The 19,406-nt window shown below is 42.1% G+C and overlaps 4 protein-coding genes across 10 annotated transcripts in view; 3 read left to right on the forward strand and 1 right to left on the reverse strand.

Moving 5' to 3' along the window:
- Positions 1-1,602, reverse strand: part of ctbp1 (C-terminal binding protein 1) — a 27,990-nt gene extending 26,388 nt beyond the window's left edge. The window contains exon 1 of the mRNA XM_086222101.1: positions 1,380-1,602. The gene's annotated coding sequence lies outside the window, so the exon portion shown is untranslated. The remainder of the gene's footprint in view (positions 1-1,379) is intronic.
- maea (macrophage erythroblast attacher, E3 ubiquitin ligase) overlaps positions 1-11,296 on the forward strand; it is a 79,997-nt gene extending 68,701 nt beyond the window's left edge. For 3 of the 6 annotated variants that reach the window (XM_086222104.1, XM_086222105.1, XM_086222107.1), the window contains 9 exons: positions 1,411-1,626; positions 5,125-5,307; positions 5,851-6,054; positions 6,271-6,393; positions 6,519-6,595; positions 7,156-7,264; positions 8,097-8,230; positions 8,617-8,812; positions 8,931-11,295. In XM_086222104.1, coding sequence (XP_086078230.1) covers positions 1,558-1,626; positions 5,125-5,307; positions 5,851-6,054; positions 6,271-6,393; positions 6,519-6,595; positions 7,156-7,264; positions 8,097-8,230; positions 8,617-8,812; positions 8,931-9,026 — 1,191 coding nt within the window. In that variant the 5' untranslated portion in view covers positions 1,411-1,557 and the 3' untranslated portion in view covers positions 9,027-11,295. Of the gene's footprint in view, positions 1-1,410; positions 1,627-2,510; positions 2,620-5,124; positions 5,308-5,850; positions 6,055-6,270; positions 6,394-6,518; positions 6,596-7,155; positions 7,265-8,096; positions 8,231-8,616; positions 8,813-8,930 lie in introns of those variants that run through there. The other 3 variants (XM_086222108.1, XM_086222109.1, XM_086222110.1) reach the window with 2 other exon arrangements.
- Positions 11,297-11,804: 508 nt separating this feature from the next.
- On the forward strand, positions 11,805-15,854 carry LOC147251435 (heterogeneous nuclear ribonucleoprotein A0-like). 2 transcript variants are annotated; one of them, XM_086222124.1, is made up of 3 exons: positions 11,805-12,996; positions 14,356-14,460; positions 15,758-15,854. In XM_086222124.1, exon 1 carries the CDS (start codon positions 11,933-11,935, stop codon positions 12,821-12,823), a length of 891 nt encoding a protein of 296 aa, XP_086078250.1. In that variant the 5' UTR covers positions 11,805-11,932; the 3' UTR covers positions 12,824-12,996; positions 14,356-14,460; positions 15,758-15,854. The 2 variants fall into 2 exon arrangements, with proteins under 2 accessions (XP_086078250.1, XP_086078249.1); XM_086222123.1 differs by having other exon boundaries at positions 14,356-15,854.
- A 1,382-nt stretch (positions 15,855-17,236) lies between these two features.
- LOC147251436 (heterogeneous nuclear ribonucleoprotein A0-like) lies at positions 17,237-18,958 on the forward strand. Its single transcript, XM_086222122.1, has one exon. It carries the CDS (start codon positions 17,409-17,411, stop codon positions 18,303-18,305), a length of 897 nt encoding a protein of 298 aa, XP_086078248.1. The 5' UTR covers positions 17,237-17,408; the 3' UTR covers positions 18,306-18,958.
- The last annotated feature ends 448 nt before the right edge of the window (positions 18,959-19,406 follow it).

The following is a 19,406-nucleotide window of genomic DNA, read 5'->3' on the forward strand; positions in this document are numbered from 1 at the left end:
CCTGTATTTTTGAAACTCTTAAAAAAAAACAACAACAAAAAACCCCTTCATTTTCAGATTTTCTTTTCTTTTCCTCTTTCTAAGAAAACAGTGACAGTTCTCCCAAATATCCTGCAAAGGTAGTCGTATTTTGAAATGAGAAATTTAGTGAAGACTGGCCTTACCTTATTTTAGATGGGTGTGTTTGAATTAACGTTTGGGTTTCAAATGGACTAAAATGTAACAGAAAGACCTCATGATTGATTTCTTTGTCCCTATGGAGTCAACCCCCCCCCCCCCCATTGCAGAAATTACTCAAATAAGTTGCAACATCAAGTATTGATATCTGTCATTGATAAATAACCCTTTTTTTAATCCCCGTCTCAGTTTTTGTTGTTAAAAGCGCAACTCTTTCAAGGAAACATGAAGTGTTATTGACTGAAGCATCTGATGATTGGCTCAGGAGTTTGCTTCAGTGTTGGTAGTCTACTGTATGTATGCGCACTACACCAGAGATGAAAATATATTAATCATTGATTTTCATGAACAATTGCCTTTAAGATGTAAAAGAACTGAAAATGCTGATTGGTTTCCCAGCAACGGATGTGAAGTAAAATAGAGGAAAGTAGTAAATCCCCACGTTTGTGAATCTGGAAACAGGGAGCATTTGGCACTTTGGCTTGAAATTACTCAAATCAACAGAAAGTCAAATGTGTTTTTTTGTTCCTTTTTCTGTCAGTTTTGGACTAAATTTTTCGGTGATGAAATGCACAACAGTCTCATACACTGTCTGGTATTCATGCAGTTTGAATAATTCACTGTTCAGGGTTTGAAAAATAAATAAAGCTGGAATATTTTGGACAGGCTATGCAGATTTCCGTCACAGATTCTAGTATATTGGAGTATAAGTGACTCAGATATGACTGACCTGTTTGGGTTTATAATGGTTTACTTCTGTACTTGTTCATGTTGTATCAAATAATGTAGCTTGTCAGTAATTATAGTTAAAAGATAAGCTGTTGTAATTTAACACGGGTTTCATGGTTTACTTTCTCATATGAAAACAAACGTTTCAAGGAATGAACAGTCATTAATATTTCCTTAAACAGTATGAAAAAGTCATGGAAACTTATTGGTAAATATTTTTTTAAATGTTAATCGCTGCTCGAGGTATATATAGTGACTGCTTAGAGTAAATGGGACGAACTCTGCTTGAAATGGATGATTAAAAATACAACTGCCGACAGGAGCAGAACAATGTGTGACTTATAATACTAACTGATAAAGTCAGTGTTAATAAAAAAAAAAAAAAAACTTGCGCAGGAGAACAGCTACAAATGATTCTCATGTTGAGATTTTTTGGACTACATCAGTGGATTGTTGGAAAATAATTATCTCACCTTCAACAACCGATTCTTTATGCCAATTTAGGTACGAACAATCGTGAAATCTTCGGAGGAGCACCCCACACACAGTCTGTTCTGACACCGTCCCAGCAGATGGCGGTAGTGAGTAACGAGGCCATTCTGTCTCGATAGAAAAAAACACAAACAACTACAAGAAAACCACAAAACCAAGATGGCGGTGCAAGAGACAGCATCCCAACTATCCATGGCTCTCAAAGTCCAAGAATATCCCACCTTGAAGGTAAACGAAGATACTGACTGGTGTATAATGATAATATAACGCTTCCGGTGCTGGCACACAGCATAACGCGTTGAAGGTTGTTAGTGAAATGAGCATAATTACTGAGTTAGAAACGAGAGTAGCGAGCTTGACAGGGAGGCTAACGTTAGCTTGAGTAGCTTAGCCAGGTAGCTAGCGTTCATGAAATACCTGTGTTTCTCAATCAATATCACCGATCATTCTGTATCGTCAAAGAGCTTCAGATGTCGAGTTACCTGGTTTGTCGGAACCTACCTATATGAGTTCTTACGTTGAGTTAGTCGAGGGTCACTGAGTTTAAAGTTTAAGCCTGTTGTTTTTTGATATGTCACATTAGTCACGTCAGTTGACGTGATAAACTGTTACATTAATTAAATGCGTGTTAGCCAAGTGGTAACACGGCCAGTGGTGTGAGGACGTCAGCGTGTTTGACGGATAACGTCATGCTAACATGAGCATCTAAAGGTCTGAGGGAAAAAAAAAACGTGAGGTAAAGGTTGATATAATTCCAATTTTGACGTTAATTATTGCCACATGACACAAGATTGCTCTCCTTTCGATCACGTTACATGGCGTGTACGACTTGACATGCAGTCGTCTTAGGCCACATTGCTAAGTTAGCTTGCTATGTTAAGAAATAGAAGAATTAGCCGCGTTTAATTGTCGCACAGGATGAATAGTCCACCAGACACGTACCGTCGAGCATGCAAATTGAAGTTGGCTGAAAGAAGGAAATGTCGTTAGGGATCAGTGAGGGAGATCCCGTGCTCTACGCTGCTAGACACAGAGGCAGTCTTCATCACATAGCTGCTGCCTCTCTGCACTTCAAAATGGCCAGCGAGAGAAATCACAGACTGCTGCCGCACACACGCACCGTTCCTCCATTGCACACATAACGTACTGCGACACCGCTGCTAAAAGACAGGCTGAAACAAGTCCGGGCTGCTTCCTGTGCTGAGCCATCTCGTCACGTTTGTGAGTAGCAATATCTATTGACAGCCTTTGTGTGCTAACTAATTGTGTGATGTTACCATGATGATTATAACGTGTCATTGGTGGTGTTTTAACGTGTGTGTGTGGCGTGCTGTGGTGTAGGGATGTGCCTTTGCCTGGCTACTGCAGTAAGGATGATGGGCACCATTTTAAGACAGGAGTGATGGTTGTTATTGCCATCAAATGGGAACCTGCAGCTGGGGGAAAGCAGGGTTGATTATATTTTTAGATTATTACAGTAAATAATTGCAGAGCTGCTAATCTGCATTGCCAGTAAATACTGTGCAAGCTCCTTAAGGTCAGTATATGCTTGATCATACACCCTAGCAAGATAATGATGGCTGTAATATTAGTATGTACTTTTTATGTGAAAAAGAGGAAAAGGCATTGTGACCATGACAGACATTCCATTTTGTTAGCTATTAATTAGCTTTTAAGCTGTCTGCTGAAAATGCAGCAATATAAGAGTGAAAAGACAAAATCAATGAAATATTTTATTATACCTTAATATAATATTTGCATACAAATTTACAGTTACAATATTAATATTGCTATTCAGATCTAACTAGATTACTTGAGCTGTGTCACGTGTATAGCTGTTCTAATAAATGAGTTATGGACCTTTGCATCTATCAGACCTGAACATTATCTCTTGCAGTGTATCTTTAATGTCCTCTTCCATTTAAAACAAAAGTAGCATTGCGTCTCAAGAGTAGATGCAGGATGTAAACGTGTATAAAGCACAATACAAGGTTTGTGACCACTCTGCTCGTCTAAAAACAATCTCAGAAGATTCCAAGGCATATGTAGATCAAGTATTCAGTGTCAGCAGGAGTCAGACAACAATGAATCATGATTACAGTTGCAAAAAAACAGGGTTGAAATCGACAACATGGATGTGCAACATGCATGAGTAAAGTCCATAGAATTATGGGTTGAAAGGATGAGAGAAGAGAAAAAGAGAGCACAGTCACATTGAGCCATAAAATTATGACACATATGCATGAACACACCAACTCACAGTGTCAGAATAGTGCTGTGAAATGTGTTCATTAAGCCTCCAGACGTTAGGTATTCACTGTCAAGTACAGTGAGTCCTTGTGAAAAATGGTCTTACCTTCTTAGGTTTAAGATTTAGAAGAAATATTTAAACTGAGTAATCACTCCTGCTTTTGAGTCATTGGAGAATCAGCAGATTTGTTGTGTTTGATGTTTTTTGAGCCAGATGTTTTGCCTCTCACTTAAAAATATATTCTGACCCCTGGCTAGTAGAATGAGAGATGCAGATGACGTCATCCTCTCTCCTTGTCTTTTTACGTGATTTAACAGTGTATGAACTCATCGGCCTCTTCATTAGGTCCATTTGTACAGTTTAATGGAATCAATACAACAGCTCATCCTAAATTTGGGCTTTAAAAATATAATGCATGCCTGTTTTCAAGGTTTAAATTTGCTGTTATCTCAAGCTGGATTCACCATAGTGAGTTCTGTCTGGAAACTGCGTATGGATAAAACGTGAAAGGCAGTGTCCTACTCATCCAAGGAATAATGAATCTGAGAAATCCAGATCTTCATCAAATTGATGATCTTCATCAAATTGAATCAAATAAGCTGTCCTGTTCGTAACATTCTCTACCACGTTCTAATACAAGCAGGAAGAGAAAATGAACTCTCCGTAATAAGAGTGTAATAAAATCCATCCCTGTGGTTTCAAGCGCTTCCTGATAATGTCCCACCTTTTATATACTGTGAATGCATGTTTAATGGAGTCATTTGGCTTTCTTTACATCTTACTGTAATTGTCACCTTATATCTGGCTGTTGAAGCCTACATTTTATGAACCACAATGAATTTATTGACCTGCGGCCAAGTGTGTCACGAAAAATCAATATTTGAGGGTTCTATGTAATAGCATGCCTTTCCCACCTTTCTCTTCCCATCCAGTGGCTGTTCTTGAGTCCAGTGTAGGACACTATAAAATGGTTTACATCAGTCAAGGGTCCACTTCTTTGCATTATTTTGGCAAAATGAAAGCAAAATTCTTCTCATTCCAGCCAAGCTGCTTGTTTAACGGCACCCTCCATAACTTTCTGCTCAAGTATTTTTAGTCTGTAAACCACGTTATCTTGGCTCTAATTTTAAAAAGTGATCAAACCGTGCAAACTCAGAAATACGTTCATATGAATATTACTTGCATGTATCTGTGAAATCATTTGATTTGAAGTGATGAAGAAAGAAGCTCTGCACCGATTGCATTCATTATCTCATTGTTTAAAATGAAATTTAGCAGTGATTGTACAGTGGCAAGACAGAACGAGGACAACAGTCTGATTGTAGAGCAGACATTCCTGTGTAAATCAGTATTTCCAAGCAGCCACAGGGAATTTAGACTGAATTTGTTGAGCTGTTTCCTCATCACATGCGCATAGATAGAAGTTCCGCATGCTCCTGTACACTGATGAACCTTGATGCATGATGTCTTTGCAGGTGCCCTACGAGACACTCAACAAACGTTTCAGAGCGGCTCAGAAGAACATTGACCGGGAGACCAGTCACGTGACCATGGTGGTGGCAGAGCTGGAGAAAACACTGAGCAGCTTCCCAGTGGTTGACTCAGTGGTGTCATTGCTGGATGGGGTGGTGGAAAAACTCAGCGCCCTGAAGAGGAAGGTTAGGGATGCAAAAGTGGACACCAACTCTCACACACACACACACACACATACACACACACACTCTTACACTCACATACAGAGGTAGTTGTTAGTATTTCCTACCAGACAGGCTAAGAGCTCGTAAATTAGGTTTGGACAGTGATTGGAATTTAGAACTTCAGTATCTCTATCTTTAAACTGATCTAAATCTAATGAAACCCAAATATCCTTGAATGCTGGTGCTGAAAATTTTATGCCATCAGGCCCATTTTCAAAATACTCCTCAAACTTTGCTCTTCCTCATAGTTGGCAAACAATAAAATTATGCTTTTCCACCACATTTTGTTCGTAGTTTCTTCTACAATTCTACAATTTCATTTAGCTGACGCTTTTGTCCCAAGCGACGTACAGCACAAGCAAGAATTCAGACTTAAGGAAAAACCCATAGTAAGCGCAAAAGTGCTTCAGTTGTGATTTGGTCACAATGTTATGCAATCTTAATGTTATGCAGCTTTTTCTCAACACATGAATTTGTGTTTGTGTGCGCGTCTGTGTCCCATAGGCTGCTGAGTCCATCCAAGCAGAAGATGAGAGTGCAAAGCTTTGTAAGCGTCGCATCGAGCACTTGAAGGAGCACAGCAGTGACCAGCCAGCCTCAGTCAACCTATGGAAGAAGAAACGCATGGACCGCATGATGGTGGAGCATCTGTTGCGCTGTGGCTACTATAACACGGCTGTTAAGCTGGCGAGACAGAGTGGCATCGAGGTAACAGTATGCATGTGTTTGTTTGGTGCGTCTGTGTTGTCTCCAAGTAATTCATAGGAGTACATAGAAAATAATCTTATCTGAATCACACCCTAGATATACTCACTATTCCTGATTTAAAACTAACTTTATCCACATTTGTAATAAACTCTTATCGTCTGTAGTGACTGCAAAGAGTAATTTTGCGTGTTTGTTTGATGCTTTTCTCTCTGTTAGGATCTTGTGAACATTGAGATGTTCCTCACAGCTAAGGAGGTGGAGGAGTCTCTGGAAAGACAGGAGACAGCCACTTGCCTAGCCTGGTGTCATGACAATAAGTCCCGCCTCCGCAAGATGAAGGTAGTTAATTGTTCACATTATCCTTCATACTTTTAAACCAGGAAGTACTGTCTGGAGAGCAGATCTTTAACTTTGCCGCACCTTTTCCCTTTTAATCTGAATGGCAACTTTTGTTTCTTTTACAGAGTTGTCTTGAGTTTAGTCTGAGAATCCAAGAATTCATTGAGCTTATTCGACAAAACAAGCGAATGGATGCAGTCAGGTACTGAACCACAACACGCACCTTTTTTTCCCATGCGTATGGACATCACCCACAAACTGTTGGATCCTGGAACATCACACTATCCTCAGTGATAAGCTAATTCCCTATATATTTGACTACTAAATCCAGAATGCACTGGACTTGTTGCCTTTTCTCCCAGGACGTGCTCAACTGAAAGAAAGTATCCAAGTTAAGTTTTGGAGTCCCTAAGCTGAGGGGTACATGAAGGAGTACTTCAGTAGGCCTCCTTGAAATTGAAAATTTGTGGGCAACTGAAACCTAATTCGTTTTATGCACACGGGCCTCATTTCCCACTAGCAAAACACCAACAGGTAAGGCCGCTGCTACGACCCGTGGCTTTGAATATTAGTAAAACAGCAGCCCCAGAGCTTGCAGAAATCAACCAGTGTAGTTAGCATGAATGGAGTTAAAAATTGTGATACACTGCTCACAGTGTAGTGACACAAAACTGATGGATGATGTGTGAAGTTTCCTTTTCAACATTTTCCATGCTACGGTCGGTCACTCGCTGATCTTGTGTCCGTGTGTGTGTGTGCCAGACATGCAAGGAAACACTTCAGCCAAGCAGAAGGAGGACAGTTGGATGAGGTTCGGCAGGTGATGGGCATGCTGGCCTTCCCATCAGACACACATATCTCCCCATACAGGGTAATACACTCACAGTACCAATATTTTAATGAAAGACGTGTTTTTTAGAACATTTCTGATCGGTGTGGAAAACCTCAAAGCTAGCAGTGAAATGATTACGTATATTTGAACAAAATATGGATATGTCACTCCAGTGTATTCATGCTAATGAGAAAAACTGTCAAAATATATTACAGTATTAATATTTTGTTGCACCCCTTGTATTAATAAAGTCAGATTGATAATCATAGGCTTACCATAACAGAAAGTGCTTTTGCTTGCATTTCTACAATGCCCTTGATAGGATACCCTTGAAGAAATGAACCACAAACTGCTTTGATGGTAGCGAATGAACTCGTGAATAGAGCAGGTATTAAGCCCTGGTAAGTGTTTACTCAATTGTGGAAGGCAACATTTATATCACGAGTAATTGAGCAGCTTGTGATTGGTACAAGTGCATCATCACTCACGACGGCGGAGGAGGGACTCCAGTTTTTAAGCAGTATTCTTGTGCTCATGGTTGAAAAAAAGTCCAATTATATTTTACTCCCTGGAAAACAAAACTTTGTCTGTGATTGTCTTAAAAGTCACGTAGGGCACGCTGTTCAAATTTGCCTCTGGACTCAAACACTCTGGTCATTCTACATCGATGACTTGGCACAGTGTGGTGGATCAGGTCTGACGTGGGCTGTATTTCAGACCGCTGAAAGCAGCCTGGGCAGACATGTTTGGGAAACAAAAGAAATAGGATATTGGAGAAGACTTCTATGACTTGTTGAACAATGGAATTTTTACAGACTTTGATGAAAACCATCAGGTGGTGTAAAAGTTACTCTTCTCTCTGTTCTGTCAGGATCTTTTGGATCCAGCCCGCTGGAAGATGCTGATCCAGCAGTTCCGATATGACAACTACAGACTGCACCAGCTGGGGAACAATTCTGTCTTCACTATCACTCTGCAGGCCGGTCTGTCTGCCATCAAGACACCGTATCCTTTCATTCTCTGTTGCTAATAATGAGTTTCTCCTGCCCTTGTGGTTTTATCTGCTTAATTACACCTCCCAGGGATGCAAATAGGAGGTTTTGTAATTTACTTACTCCATTGCAGTGGCTGTTTCAAGGCCATGGGTTGTGTGACATCACAAAACCTCCCTGACTTATCTGTGACTTGGCTCTCACTTTGGTGTCGGGGCTCTATGAGATAATCAAGCCACAGACATTCACACATTCACATACATAAATTGAATATATATCCTAATACATAAAACCAAGTGTTCTGTCACAGCCCCTGTTGCTTTGTGAAACCTGAACAACTCGCAATGAAATTTCAACTCACTGCTCAATACATTTTGGTCCTTAACCTCTGACCTCCAGTCAGTGCTACAAGGAGGACGGCACCTCCAAGAACCCAGACTGCCCAGTGTGCAGTAAATCCCTAAACAAGTTGGCCCAGCCGCTACCCATGGCCCACTGTGCCAACTCCAGACTAGTCTGTAAGATCTCCGGAGAGGTCATGAATGAGAACAACCCTCCCATGATGTTGCCTAATGGATATGTGTACGGCTACAACGTAAGTCCACCTCAAGACAGAGAGGGGTAAAAAGATGTTTCCCTCTTTTTAATCACTTGAAAATTGAGTATCGAAGCTGGAAAGACTCACGTTCAGCTGTCTTTCATATCTCCTCCAGTCTCTTCTGTCCATCCGCCAAGATGACAAAGTGATATGCCCCAGAACCAAAGAAGTCTTCAACTTCTCTCAGGCTGAGAAGGTCTACATCATGTGATCACTCGGCTGACACGTGAGGGTTCACATGATGGAATGCGGCCCGTCGTCTGTCAGCTGTGACCTGGTCTGCTCAAGAGTGCCAGCTGTGGAGCTGTGATCCAGTGCCCTTCCTCCCCCCACAAGCCAACCAGCCACCCCACTCCACCCCCCCCCCCTACCGCGCCCCCCCCCCCCCCCCCCCATACATGATTATGATGATGGCCAGTTTCCTCACCTACTTTATCCCACAGAAACTGGGCTCTTCTCCCCCAGATCTGTTTGACATGACCCATGCAAGCACATTGACTGTCAATATCTTACAGGCCTTCAATTTGAAGATCTTAGACTAGAGAAGACACCTGGGGGGCTTCTAGGTAGATGTTGAATTTTACTACAACAACTTAATAAAATTGTTGAGGTTACCTTGACATTTCCTTTCGCTAGTGGTGTCCCTTTGTTACTAAAATAATGTGGCAGAACTGTGTTGACTAAGTATTGTTCTAGTAACCATATTAACACAATATTTGGGCCTTTTTAAAAACAAACATGGCCGTCAAGTCATTCGGTAGCCTGCTCTAGACGTCTTTTGTCTTCTAGCTCTTTTTTTTGGAGGGGGGGCCTGAGGGGTTAAAAGGCTTCTTTTCAATTGTCCACATGCCCCCACCCCCATGACTGACATCCAACCCTTACTTGGACTGTAACAGGCTCCATTTGAAGTGTAAATATTAGGTGGGAATTGTTCATCCTCATAAATTTGAGTGTTTTGGGGATAAATAATGACGATGAAGGTGAACCTTCCAAGAATACTGTGTGGACTGAACAAGTATTTTCATGGGTGTTAACTGGTTGTTCAGTATATCTTCTCATTTCTGAGGAAGCTGTTAATTTTTTCTTATGAACTTGGTCTTATTAATTATGATGTACTAACTACCATAATATTTACGCAATATTCAAATATGACAACCATCACTGACGACGCTGTTTTAATGAACCAATTGTCTTCCTCTGTTGTGTGTGAGGGTCAGCATTTACCGTTTCCTGCAATCAGTTAAAAAAAAAGAAAAAAGAAAAAAAAAAAAGAAATGGCTCATTTCAGGTAACTTTGGATAAACTTTGGTTAATGGTAGTTATTTCAATATTGCCACATTTCTTTTAATTTCATAGCTATTTTTCCAACAATAAAGAAACTGACTGTGCTGATCTTGTTCAGTCTGAAGATTCCGTCTTCACTGCTGCTCATTTTAGACCACGGGGTGTATGTAGCGTAAAAGTACACCAAACGTTCCAATATTTCATGCAGTTTCACACACCTGCCTTTATTTCCTCAGTGCATTAATATGCAGGGTCACAACCAGGGTTATCTGCAAACATGACTCCTCCTTCTGCATTCGAACTAGGGCTACACAGATATTTGAAATGGCAACGTGACTCACAGTCGCATGAAGGCACGATACTTGTTCGAGGTATGTGTGTCAAAATATAGACCCACCCCCACCCCAAATAAAAATCTTGCTTTTCGTGGATTTTCAAATGAGAATTATATCACAATTAAGGACGTAAAGTGGGTAAATCAGAATTCTCTACTTTAGTGTCAAATTTAAAAATACCCCATGAAGCCCTGTTCAAAGTAATCCAGAAATGCTGTCTTATGTTGATAAGATAATCAGTCTTGTGGCCAATCATTTCTTCCATCTATTGTTGATTAAGAAACCAAGTTGCCTAATTTGTGCCCACTAATGAGTTTGGACTGTCTTGTGTGTTTGTGTTGATAGACTAGATTAAGAGATTGTTTCATGAGCAACATGCCTCATAAAATATTTTAGTGAACGTTGATTTCAGTGTTTCTTCATTTGCTCGGTGGACTCTTCATCATCACCAGCGTCAACAACAACATGGAAGTGGGGAGGACGTTGGGTCCTCTGTTGCATTGGAAATTAAATTCCCTGTGTCTTTCAGCTGAAACTGCAGCCACATTGCAAGGGCATGTTTTTGGACCAGGAGTGAGAAGTATCCATGCAGATGGTAGTGAAGCGTTGGCCAGGGACCCAACCCAGGGATCAACATTGGCGACCAGTAGAAACTGAGTGAATTCCGATAGCTTTGCCTGCGTGGTCAGGTCTTTAAAGCTCTCTATGCAAAAGACAAAACGGTAAATAATACTGTCGACAATGTGAGGAAAAAAACTTTACGAAGTCAAAAAGTGTATTCAAATCTTGTTTGGAAAAGAAAACAGATTATTTTTTTTTAAAAATCTTTTGTGATGAGGTCCCTGGAAACTAGTGTCTTTGGAAGAAATATTTAATAGAGAAATTGTAAATATGAGAGCTTGTTAAGTAAAGTAAAATAAAATATTCTGAATCACACTTTGACAAAAGGCCAGACATTTACTGTTCTTGCCTTCAATTGCAGACTGAGCGATTATCATTAACATTGGCCTCTGTTCCGTTTGTGGACCCTGATTGAGGCGCCGTAGCTAATTATTATTATTATTATTATTATTATTATTATTATTATTATTATTATTATTATTATTATTATTGCACGGTTGAGACAGGGAAATTTGCTTCGTTTCAAACCGTTATTCTCGTCTTGGGCCGTGTAATAACGCTCGCAGGCCTTCTAGCTTGTGATGTGAACATGTAAACCACAAGATGATTTAAACTGGGACAAATCTGCTTGATTCAGACACGCCACGGCGCGCACAGTTAGTGACAGTTGTTGTAAGTTACAAGTTACAAGATTCAACTGCGATTAGTCCGACACAGGAAGAAGAAGACGAATCAGCCGGAAGAGGTGTTGACGCCTCCCCACCGAGTCTGTCGTCACGGCGCGTTCGCTATAAAAGCGTCAGCATTTCTGTCCCTCCGCCATTTTAAGGCTTAGCGCGTTTAAGGTCTCTTCAAGCGTTTATCATCTCATCCAAAAATGTCTGACCAGCTTTGTAAACTCTTCGTCGGTGGACTGAACGTGGACACCGACGACGACGGCCTGCGCAAGCATTTCGAGCAGTACGGGTCGCTTACCGACTGCGTCGTCGTGGTGAACAAGCAGCTGCAGAGGTCTCGCTGTTTCGGCTTTGTGACCTACTCGACGCCGGATGAGGCTGACGCTGCAATGGCGGCTAGGCCGCACACGGTCGACGGGAACACTGTCGAAGTGAAGAGAGCCGTGGCCAGAGAGGATGCCAACAAGCCCGAGGCCCTCGCCAAAGTGAAGAAAATCTTTGTCGGCGGTTTGAAAGACGACATCGAAGAGGAGCATTTGACCGATTATTTCTGCCAGTACGGCCAAATCGAGAAGGCTGAGGTCATCTCGGAGAAGGAGACCGGAAAGAAGAGGGGATTCGGCTTTGTTTACTTCACTGATCACGACGCAGCCGACAAGGCCGTTGTGGTGAAGTTCCACACTGTCAATGGCCACAAAGTTGAGGTGAAGAAAGCCCTGACCAAGCAGGAGATGCAGGCGGCCAACAGAACCGGTATGCCGCCGAGGGGAAGGGGCAGAGGCATGAGGGGAAATCAAAATGGCTACGGCAGCAGAGACTACGGCGGAAACTACAACTACGGAAATGGCGGAGGGTACAACTGCGGTTACGGAGGAGGATACGGCGGACCTTATGGGGGTGGCTATGGTGATCAAGGAAGTGGCTATGGCGGTGGTAACGGCTACAATGAGTTCGGCAGCGGCTACGGCCAGCATTCTTCTGGTTACGGCCCCATGAAAGGGCCCTTTGGAGGTCAGAGGAGCGCCGCTCCGTACACCAGAGGGAGTGGCGGTGGCGGCTACCCGAGGGGGGGCTACAGTGGCGGTTATTAAAAGGCTGCACGACGGAAGTTCCACCACCCTCACCACAAATTACCTCCGGCCAAGAATTGGACGCCCAAACTCAAATTCACAAACCGGGCGTCTGCCTTGAAAACCCAACCATGGCAGACTAACGGACACAGAGACCCCCGTAAACATAATGAAGACCTCAAAAACCCAAACAGGTAGGAAGGTCACTTCCCAGAAAACCTGATTAAAAACGAGCAGCAGTTGCCGTTCTACTAGGACACTTTCGACTCAGTATAACAGTATACAGCGATACCCCCCCTTTTTTTTTTTTTTTACTATGTACCGTCGCCCAAGAAGGCGGCGAATAGTTGTCGTTTAGAGTTGGAAATATTTTTTATTTGCGTTTATCCGCTTTTTTTTTGAATTTTCCGTGTAGAATTGTTTTACTTAATATTTTGCATTTTAAGCAATTAGATTTTGTGTTCTGGAGTAAAAGTTAGTGATTTCATTGTATGAGGGTGAGAAGCATGTTTTTTTGTGGTTTTCATAGCTCTGTCATACTGATCACAAATTTGTATAATTATTTACTTCTTTAAGGCGGGAACATGAACCCACAGGATCCAATTTCCTTGTTTCCTTCCCCATATTGTGCTCCATACTCGAACTCTCCTCACACAATAGTTTCAGTCTAAATATTGTTCATTTTCCATTTACTTGTAGCAATATATAATGTATATTGTATACTTTCATGTCTTGAGATCAAAATTTACTGTTAAAACACTTTGGTATGCATATGTATGTTCATTTTAAATAAAACGTTACACCATATAGCTTAGTTATTTTACTTATTTAACCAGGATTCCTCAAGTTTATCCACAGGTATTTTGTTAAAAGAGATCATCCTTTTGATCTTTAGTTACATGGCATCTTTCCCACTGCTTATTGCCTTACTCTCAGGTGGGTGAAATGGTTACAGAAGTCTACCCGCAGCCAATGCATGTAGGCTTTGTAGGGTTTGACCTTGTTTTAAAATGTTGCTGATTATTTTTTACATATCTTTATGTGGACATGAGGGCTCTGATATTTATCTTTGATTATGCCTTTGATTATTCCTACATTTAGGTGTTCTTACTCTTATTCCAGTAGGCTATCCCAGCCAAAATAGCCGTAGCAGTTTGTTTGTAGGCTACATCAGGACCCTGTTGATTACCTGGGGTCGATTGTGATAGGAGTCTGAAATATCTCTTTAGGATATCCACATCCAGCAAACTAGGTATGTAAATCAACCTGTCTTTACTCTGTGTTGGTCAACCATGTATGAAATATCTGGTGACATTATTTTATCTTCAACTTTAACTTACATTAATCATAGCTTTCAAAGCGTCTTAATATAGCTAAACTTAAACTATATGGAGGGGTGGGTATTAAATTTGGCCTATTACTGAAGTGGGTGGTAGGGGACCCAAATTTTGTTCCACCATTTAAACAAATGAGTGGAACAAGTACATTGGTGTCTCCTCCAGCAAACTTTTTCTGTCCAGTATCTCACCCTGTCTCTCTCCCATCTCCTCCAGGTTGCTACGGTAACCTGGGCACGAAGACATCACCCTGAACATGATGGGGTGTGTCTACACGCTGTCCAGGGGGACCTGGGAGTGATTGTGCCTTCTCCGCCTCAGGTGAAGTGTTTTCACACAGGATTCCCTAGTGTGGGTGGTCAAAGGCACTCTGGGTCAAACCTCAATCTATGGAAGGTGCACAAGGTTTTTAGATTTTGATAACACAGTGCCCCAATGACATTATTGATCTCTCCCCATGGATAGCTACAGGTGAGCGCACTAAACACGAGTTGGGGAGTCTTGCAAAATGTCTTAAACCAAGCAACAGAGGCTACACCAGTAAAAAGAGACGGGAGGGGCACATTTATTCCAAGCATGGGAACAAGGAAGACTCGACCCTGGGGGAGATCTTGAATCTGTTTTGTTCTACTGCTTGGAATAAGTTATCTTTCTACTTGAAGACATTTTTGCAAGGCTCTCTGAGTTGAGCTTGTGACATATGTACTTCCTCTGAAGAGCACCTGTTGGTGCCTAAAGTGGGAGGGGCAAAGTTCCCCTGCACTCAGGAGGGGAGTTTACATTTGGGGCACTGTGGATGTCAAAACATAATAAAGGCAACAATCTTATCATATTTGTCTTGTACCCCTGTGACAGCAATATATTTTTGTATTGGGTGGTAAGTATGTACTATGGATTTTTTTGTGTGTGAAAGCACTCTTGAGTGGAAAAATAACCAGTAGGTGGGTGTCTGACCTCCAGTGTTGGACTATGAATCAACAAGCAAACATGGTGGTAAAACTTGGGCTGGACCAAAGGTTTAATTTCAGTATTGGAAAGTCTCTAAACAGGAAAATGTCTGTGTCCCATCACGGATGGATGGTGTTACTTTTACGTAGAGAATTGTCTGTCTGAAGATTCTCAGTCACCCAGGTCATGGAGCTCTGACTTAAAACTGAAGAAGCCTCATGGATGGGGGGGGGGGGGACTCGAGGAAACCAAAGGTTGACAACGACGCGGCACTAAAGAGTTTGCATAGAGCGATTTGTCAAAGTTCCTGTTCACTGACAGTCAAAATATAGCTGTATCATCTAACACGGAGGACTAGGTATCAATTTCTCACATGGGGAGAGTTCATTTTGGGCTGATTCAAGTGAGAAAGATGCTGGGACATAATGAAGAGTTGAACCGTTTAAATTATAACATTTTGTCTGGAACCTGTGAGAACATGTTGGGAGATTAAACCGAAGATGTTGCATAACTGAACTGAAAATGAAATGGCCCTTGTCAAGGAAAATGTCTGAGTGATACCCAGCCCTGGTTCAAATACTGGGATTCCCGAGGAACTCGGGTGCTTCAGGAGTGATTATCATACTCTGTGACATGGTTATGGGAGTGATTTTACTTTGTTCTTTTGTAGGACTATGATGCTTGAGGAGTTCTCATCATCACATAGGAAACAAACATCGTTATGTGAACTGTGCTTTTTATGACTTAATAAATTATATATTTTTACATACCAATGTACTCTGTCACTTTTTTACGTAAAAGATGTTGCATGTCAAGGGTGTGATACCCGCAAGAGTGTGAATGAAGTTACTTTCTGTTGGAAAGAAGCGACAGGAATGATAATCAGCCCTCTGACCAGCAGGCAGAGATGGTGTGTAACTTGGGCTTTTATCTCCACGTTCTAGGTAGGATTTCTCACCTAATGGCCCGCCTTGGCATATCAAATATGTTGGTGTCAGATGAAGGGAAGAAGTTGGAATGTAGCGTTAAATTAGAAATGATGACGTTAACCAAAGAAAAAGCGGTTGAGTCCTGCAGCGTGACGGCGCTTGTATCTAGGCACCAGCGGGAGCGATCGCAGTGATGTAACAGATGGTCGATACTGGCTCAAAATGCAGGGGGGTGTTGCTGCATGGATTGATGGGCTGTAGGTTCTTTTGAACTAGTCACGTTAATCACAATTGGTGGTGGTGTGCGGGGTGATTTTTCACTTGAGAGGATTTGGATTTCTGTTTTTTTTTTTAAATTATCTATAGCTGATTCAGGAGAATCAGATCATGTTGCAAGACCGCAACAGTTTTCTTGGTCTAAAATACTAGAATCAGAGTTTTGAGGCCTTAAAAAAAATTAAAATTTGATTTAAGTGACTTGTGGCCCTAAATATGTATGTGTATGTATGTATATATATTTAATATGTGTGTGTGTGTGGTCTTAAATGCTGTTGGAACCTCAGGAATCCCATGTGACAGCAGGATTCCATCAGCTTTTATATCAACCACACTATCAAGTATTGAAGTTGAAAAAAAAAATCAACTGTAAAACGATGTTTACGCCATGCACAGTGAAATAATAATGGTACCCCAGATTAATTGTCATTGATTGAAGGCCAATGTGCCCAGTTTCTCTTTGGAAGTGAGGGATTTGGTGGTTCTGCTGGACCTTTAATTGTTGGAAATTGCTTTTTTGTTTTTTTTACAGTGGTGCATGAATTAGTAATATTGTGTTTGTTTTTTTTTACAGTGGCACATGAATTAGTAATATGCATTTGTTAAATATTACATACAACGGAATCTTTTTAATTACTGACATTGCCCAAAAATTTACTACGAAATTACAATGCAACGCAAAATGATAGATGATGCATTTATAGCACATAAAGCTGTTTCATTAATTGAACCTGGTATGCTTCAAGTTGATTTAAAGAATGAGGCTTCGAGGCTGTATGATCCTGGTGGTTGATAAGTGACATTAAAGGAGAAAAATTATGCGACGTGCTTTTTAAAAACATTATTGAACTAAACCAAAGTGGACACGGCTCCAAATCCATGTCCCGCTCTTTCCACAGAAGCCGAATTGGAGGTTTCGGACACGCTTTGAAGGCAGCACAAATCCGAGTGGTCAGTCTGGCACTTGGGGCGGGCTTTTTTTCAAGATGACCAATCAGCGACTGCAACGACTTACGAAGGCGAGCGAGTCAAACGCCCGCCCTTACGTTGTTCATTGAAGAAGAGGGACGGTCTCTCAGCACACCTACCTACCATCTTTTTAGGAGAAACTCAATCATGACGGCTAAATTCTGTAAGCTTTTCGTTGGAGGGCTGAATGTGGAGACGACAGACGATGGCCTCCGCCAGTATTTCGAGAGGTATGGTGCACTCAGCGACTGCGTGGTGGTCATGAACCAGCAACTCGGCCGGTCCCGCTGTTTCGGCTTCATAACCTACTCAACGCCGGAGGAGGCCGATGCAGCAATGGCGGCTAAGCCACATGTCGTTGAGGGCAACGACGTGGAACTGAAGAGGGCCATTTCACGGGAGGATGCGAACAATCCAGACATCCTCGCCAACGTGAAGAAGATTTTCGTCGGCGGTGTGAAAGACCACATCGAGACGGACAACCTGACCGAGTACTTCTCCCAGTTCGGCGTGGTGGAGAAGGCCGAGATCATCTCTGACAAACAGACCGGCAGGAAGAGAGGCTTCGGCTTTGTCTTCTTTGAGGACACCGACTCCGCCACCAAAGCAGTCCTGACCAAATACCACACCATCAACGGTAACAAGGTGGAGGTAAAGAAAGCCCTAACCAAGCAGGAGATGTCCGCCGGCGGCCGGGGAGGAAGAGGTCGAGGTAGAGGGATGCAGAGCTACGGCGGCGGCAGAGGGGGTGGTGGCTACGGAGGGGGCTACGGCGGCAATTACGGAGGCGGCTACGGCTATGGCGGGGGTTACAACAACAGTGGTGGAGGATATGGGGGATTTGGAGGAGGATACGACGACTACGAAAGCCAGGGAGGGGGTGAATATAGTAATGGAGACTTCGGGGATGGCTACGGACAGCAGCACTCCAGCTATGGTGCAATGAAGGGGGGCAACTATTCCTACAGGAGCGGGGCTCCTTACAACAGAGGCGGAGGTGGAGGCGGCTACGGCAGAGGTGGCGGATTTAGCGGTGGTTACTAGTGTCTCCCTCAGGTTTTTGGGAGAGCCACGGGGGAAAACCTGCTTACAGCGAACTTGAATTTACACACACACACACACACATAACACAAGCCCAGGTGGGGGCGAAGGGGTCTTTGTTGAGTTCGATTAAAGGGAGAAGTGCCCATCACCCACGCCGACTGAATGAGACTGTCCCCCGGCTGCCCCCACCCGGACCCCATCTGTCCTGACTCCACACATTATGGACTTTATTGCTAAGAATTGTGAATTATTGAACTGTATTTTTTATGTTTGGGCGGGAAAAAAGATGTTCTGAACCATTTATAAAGCCGCTATCAATGCTAATCACTGTTTGAGTTCGTTTGTCTTGCAAACCAGTCAAATGTTTTTTTGTTTTTTTTTTGCATCATGAACTCAGGGTTTTAAGTGAAGTTGGTGGCAACGTCGGGCAGCATGGGACTCTGATTGCTTGAGTTTCGTGATCCTTTCTTTCGTGACAAAGTATTTTTCCTCTGAAAAATGTCACGGGCTGTTAACTGTATGCTTTTTTTCCACCCTCCCCTGTCCCATCACAGGTTATTTTTGTTTAGATTAAAACTGTTTGAAATCAGTGTTCAGTTCACCCCTATGTTTTATTCTGGTTTTATTAAAGTTTTTAATGTTTTGAAACTCAATACCTTGTCTTACTTTAAACATTTACTTCGGATAATCTGCCTCCTTTGCTACAAAGTGTGTGGAGTTCAATAAACAGCCAGTAGGTGGCGGTGCTTCCTGGATTAATGCCTCTCCTGCTCATCGGCCATTTTAAATTGGCTGAGATTTGTGTTCCAGGTGAAGGAGTGATTGATCTACATTATCGAGTTACTCTACTCTCCTTAAGTGCTAAATGGGAAGAAAAAACAAAGTGAAGGTGAATTGTATAGCAATTTAAATACCGCTAAATCAAACTAAATGTATATATGTAGAAGTTTTCCTAGTGTGTAGCTTTTTTTTTTTTCCAGGGGTGTCAGGCGGCTTTTAGTTATAATGATGTGGACTGCCATGAACCCCCAGAATAATAGTATGCCAACCTTAATACAACTGATTTGCACTGCTCGTTCCTTGTTTGGTCTCAGGTCTCCA

This window comes from Aulostomus chinensis, chromosome 13, assembly GCF_037954235.1.
Source record: "Aulostomus chinensis isolate RoL2024-O1b breed Wild chromosome 13, RoL_Achi_v1.0, whole genome shotgun sequence".
NCBI lineage: Eukaryota > Metazoa > Chordata > Actinopteri > Syngnathiformes > Aulostomidae > Aulostomus > Aulostomus chinensis.

Excerpts from the sequence above, each read along its gene's own strand:
- LOC147251435 (XM_086222123.1), top strand. The coding sequence starts at position 11,933 with ATGTCTGACCAGCTTTGTAAACTCTTCGTCGGTGGACTGAACGTGGAC.
- LOC147251436 (XM_086222122.1), top strand. The coding sequence starts at position 17,409 with ATGACGGCTAAATTCTGTAAGCTTTTCGTTGGAGGGCTGAATGTGGAG.